A 5,039-nucleotide genomic window follows, 5' to 3' on the forward strand; every position below is an offset into this window, starting at 1 on the left:
GGACAGAGGCGGGCCTGAGTGGGGGGCGGCAGACCTCAGTCCTGCTGGGCCGCAGTGGCTGGCATGAGCGGACCTTATGTCCACTCCCCCTCCGGTCCACCTGCCTGGCTCATCGGTGGGGGGGGGGGGTTCCTCTCTGTAGGGTCTCAGGGGCTCTAGGTCCTTAGACTCCGAGGTACTTCCCAGCATTGATGCACACAGTGTGGGCTGAGAGTCCCTTCCCTGGATCCCTTCCTCCCTTCCTTAGCCCCCTGCCCATTTTTCTGCAGTTGTCCGGACAGACAGCCTGAAGGGGCGGCGGGGTCGGCTCCCTTCAAAGCCCAAGCAGCCCCCGGATGCCTCTCCTGCCAATCTCCTCACTTCCCTGGTCAGGGCACACCTGGACTCTGGGCCCAGCACAGCCAAACTGGACTACTCCAAGGTGAGGCCCCACCCACCCCATACTCGGTGCCTTTGTGCACCTTGGACAAGGCCCCTCCCTAGTGCAACACATTGGAAAAAGAGGAGCCCCCTTTGGGGCCGGCCAGCTGGAAAAATGTACCCCCTCAGGTGGGCGGCCAGTTGGAAAAATGTGCTCCTCCCAGCAGCCTCGGTCCTGGCTTAATATTTGAGAATTGGCAAGCAAGTGCATGGGCAGGATCTCAGGCCCTCTCTCCCCGCCGGGGATCTGGCGATCCTCCGAGTGCATGACGTGGCCTCCTATGGCAGCCCCGGTGTGGGGCCCTTCGCGGGGTTCTGACCCCCCTGCTCCCCGGCCCACCCTCAGTTCCAGGAGCTGGTGCTGCCCCACTTTGGGAAGGAAGATGCCGGGGACGTGCAGCAGTTCTACGACCTGCTTTCGGGTTCCCTGGAGGTGATCCGCAAGTGGGCTGAGAAGATCCCTGGCTTTGCTGAGCTGTCCCCAGGCGACCAGGACCTGCTGCTGGAGTCGGCCTTCCTGGAGCTCTTCATCCTCCGCCTGGCCTACCAGTGAGTTGCCGCTTTCCACTCGGCTCCTCCCCTGTGCCCTGTCCTCGAGAATCCCCTCCGCCCCTCCGCCCCTGCCGTGACCGACCTCTGCATCCCTCCGCACCAACCAGGTCAAAGCCGGCCGAGGGGAAGCTCATCTTCTGCTCCGGCCTGGTGCTGCATCGGCTGCAGTGTGCCCACGGCTTTGGCGACTGGATCGACAGCATTCTGGCCTTCTCTCGGTCCCTGCACGGCTTGGTGGTCGACGTCCCTGCCTTCGCCTGCCTCTCTGCGCTCGTTCTCATCACAGGTGAGTAGCCCTTGGGGAGCTGGGGAGGGCTTGAGGGCCTGGCCCTGGGCCCCACACATTGTGTAAGTGAGGGCGCCCGAGGCAGAGAGGGGCAAGCATGTGCTCAGAGTGACAACAGCTGGTAGGCAGCAGAGCCGGGGTTCAGGCCCCGCTGCATCTGACTGCAAAGCCCCAGGCAGTCTGAATTATCCCATGCTATCCAAGATGCACACCGTGTGGGTGTTGCGTGTGGCCTGGGGTTTTGGTTTGTTTTGAAGAATCTTCCTGAATTATGTCGCATGCAGGAAAGTGCACGAATGATAAATTTTCACAAACTCAGCACTCTCATGTAGCCAGCACCTGGATCAGGACACAGGGCCCTGCCTCCTGTAACCTTACAGTCCTCAGCATCCCCAAGGGTATCTATCTGCTGCCCTGACCTCTGACGGCAGGTTAACTGGACCTGTTGTGTACTTTATGGAGGTATAATTAATTATTCAGGGTGGATTTTTTGGTATTAAATGCAGAGGTTTTCAGATCTCTCTCTCTCTTTTTTTTTTTAATTTTTTAATGCACCAGAATCTGCCCCCATTCCCCTTTTCACTGGAATTTCACAGGGGACTTAGCCATATAGGACAAAATCTGAGGCACTTTGGGCTGAGGGAGCGGTGGGTTTTGGAATCTCTAAAACACACTGCTCTGCTCCTGGGTTTTCTCGGAACTGGCTGGGAGAAAACCTGGGGCCTAGGCAGAAAATCTGGTTAGGGAGTGAGTTCTTTTTTGTGACCTCGGGCAACTCATTTAACCTCTCTGGGCCTCAGTTTCTCACTTGGAAGATGAGGATAATGAGGATGACTGCCATGGCCACTGGACTTCGAGTGGGGGCTCGAAACCGGGCTCCTGTGTGGACTTCTGCAGAGTGCCGGGGGAGGGGGAGGGATGGCCAGTCGGGGGGCAGTTCTTGGGCAGGGAGCAAGTGGTGTGAGGTGCGGTTTGGGGGGGCCCCCTGGTCCTTAGACAGGTGGCTGACCCCGCCTCTCCCCCCCTCCCCCCCAGACCGGCACGGGCTGCAGGAGCCTCGGCGGGTGGAGGAACTGCAAAATCGCATCGCCAGCTGCCTGAAGGAGCACGTCTCGGCCGTGGCGGGCGAGCCCCAGCCAGCCAGCCGCCTGTCCCGCCTGCTGGGCAAGCTGCCCGAGCTGCGGACCCTGTGCACCCAGGGCCTGCAACGCATCTTCTACCTCAAGCTGGAGGACTTGGTGCCCCCTCCACCCATCGTTGACAAGATCTTCATGGACACGCTGCCCTTCTGACCCCAGCCCGGGAACACGCGTACGCTGTGTGCGCACGCTCATTCGCCACCCCACGTGCCTTTAGCCCATGGCCCACGGACCCTCGGAGCACCCGCTCCCTGGCCTGGGCTTGAGCTGCAGACCCGCCGGCCGCCCCACTTGGGCTGGGTGGTTGGCAGGGAGCATCACCCGCCCCGGGGGAGGGGATGCATTCACGGGGGTGACCCCTACTATTTGTCTTACCCCCCCAACCCGGCCCTGGCCTTCATGTTTTTGTAAGATAAACCGTTTTTAACACACACCGCTGTGCTGTAAATAAGCCAGATGCTGCTGTAAATATAGGAAGGAAGAGGCTGGGATGGGAGTGGGGGTTGGGAGGGAGGGGCGGCCCCCACCAGCCCAGGCAAGCCTTTCCCGCCTCCTTGCACCTGCTCTCTCTTCCCGCCCTCTTTCCACATGTACATAACCTTACTCTAGGAAGGAGACAAATGACAGATTCTGACATTTATATTTGTGTATTTTCCTGGATTTATAGTATGTGACTTTTCTGATTAATATATTTAATATATTGAATAAAAAATAGGCCTGTAGCTGAAACTGGGAGCCTGTCTGTCTCTGACACCACACGCACCTCCCCGCACCCCCCCATGATTACTGAAGAGACAGAAGCGGCTCTGGATGAATCATGGATGTTACCAACCTGAGCTCACAGGCCTCAGTTTACTCTTCTCTAAGAGGTAGATAATCCTGACACCTGCCTTTTGGGGTTGTTACACAAATCACTCAGACTTGTTTCCAATGTGTGGAAAGCCTCTGATAAGCCCACACCTGGTGGATGGGGCCTGTGGTAGAGGCCTGCGGGCTGAAGGACGAGAGCGCCACTCGGCTGTCACGGTTCCTCCTTGGGGCCATGGTCTCTGATTGGGCTTTCCACATCTGTAAGACAGGGTAAGGGGCAGAGCCTGCCTCATGTTGCCACTGGGAGTCCGGGAACGTCGGTGGGGGGCGCTGAGCCTGGGGCTGGGTGCAGGGCAGCCCAGGATGGTGTTAGCTGTTAGTACAAGTTTTCTTTCCACCTGCATTTTCCACATTCCTCCCTACCTGCCTAGCACCCCAGCAATAAGATCCGGGTTGCTGGTGGCCCTTGTTCTCTTGGGAAGAAGATCGTTCGGGGTTCCTATCTGTAGTCAGGTGACCCTATGTAGGTCCTCCAACTTCCAAGCTTATCAGTTGCTTAACTGCCTTAAAATGCAGATTCCTAGGATCTATGTCAGAAACTTCGATTTGCTGAGGGGGAGGGCCTAGGAATCTGCGCTTTCACCAAGCACTCAGAGTGCTTGTGATGCCTGTGGTCTCAGTGCCAATTTTTTGAGAAACAGGAATCTAGATCAACCCCAACCTGAGGCCCCAGGTAGCTGCCAGCCATGCAGGGTCCAGCCCCCTTCACTGAGCTCAGTGTCTGTGTAGCTGCATTGGAACCTTCTCAAGGACCTGGTAGGAGACCCGAAAGCACCGCCCCTCCCACCTGTTCCTCACAACCCTTGGCCCAGGACTCTGAGGCTCCAACTTGGTGGCCCCTGACTGGATGGAAGTCATACAAAATAGGGCTTTGCTCCCAAGGACAGAATCAAGGGCCTTTCCCTGTGCTCCAGCCACAGCCTGCAGATTCCCTGAGGAGCTATCAACCACATGCCCTTGCTCAGGTTCTAGGAAGACAGTCCAGCCCCAGGCCTTCTGCAGGGTCCACATGTGGTTGGGGTGGAGAACCCTGGGCCCTGCACATGATGACCACCACCTCCAGCATGTGTCCCTGGCACCCCCCGCCCGAGCCCCTGAATGAGCTTTTGTCAAAGCACACACTTGGCAAGGTGCAGGGCAGGCGGCAGTTAGGAGATCTGCTTCTATTCTCAGCCCTGCCTCCAACTCCATGCTGCTCTCTGAGACGCTTCTCTTCCTCCCTGAGCCTTGGTTTCCCCATCCACTCACTGGGGAGGTGGGTCCAGGGGTGGTACTCTGGTTAGGAGCAGAGCTTGCTGGGAAAGCTGTGGGACTGGACTGAGTCCTCTCCCTTTGGGTCACTCTCTTCCGTACCCCCGACTTCAGCACAGATAGATGTGGAGCACAAGACAGGCCCTTTGGGAAGGCAAAAGGGCCACTTAGGGGCTTGAGTTAGAGGCAGGGGTTGGGTATGGGGTGGGCAATGGAGAGTCTTGGTCTGTGTAGATATCTAAGCCCCACAGTGATGATAATAGCTACCACATACGAGGTTCCATCACCCACTAAGTTCTTTTCATATGACATTTGTTGTTTCTTTTTTTTTTTTTTTTTAAAGATTTTATTTATTTATTTGAGAGAGAGGATGAGAGGAGAGAGAGAGCACATGAGAGGGGGGAGGGTCAGAGGGAGAAGCAGACTCCCTGCTGAGCAGGGAGCCCGATGCGGGACTCGATCCCGGGACTCCAGGATCATGACCTGAGCCGAAGGCAGTCGCTTAACCAACTGAGCCACCC

At 57.3% G+C, this 5,039-nt stretch overlaps 1 protein-coding gene across 1 annotated transcript in view; it reads left to right on the forward strand.

Annotated features, from left to right (window-relative positions):
- Positions 1–3,126, forward strand: part of NR4A1 (nuclear receptor subfamily 4 group A member 1) — a 20,884-nt gene extending 17,758 nt beyond the window's left edge. Inside the window, 4 exon segments of the mRNA XM_081818965.1 lie at positions 248–421; positions 767–969; positions 1,080–1,258; positions 2,294–3,126. Coding sequence (XP_081675091.1) covers positions 248–421; positions 767–969; positions 1,080–1,258; positions 2,294–2,550 — 813 coding nt within the window. The 3' untranslated portion in view covers positions 2,551–3,126.
- Positions 3,127–5,039: the final 1,913 nt, after the last annotated feature.

The sequence above is a fragment of the Leptonychotes weddellii genome, chromosome 5 (assembly GCF_054177405.1).
Source record: "Leptonychotes weddellii isolate Sample4059 chromosome 5, ASM5417740v2, whole genome shotgun sequence".
NCBI classification, from domain to species: domain Eukaryota; kingdom Metazoa; phylum Chordata; class Mammalia; order Carnivora; family Phocidae; genus Leptonychotes; species Leptonychotes weddellii.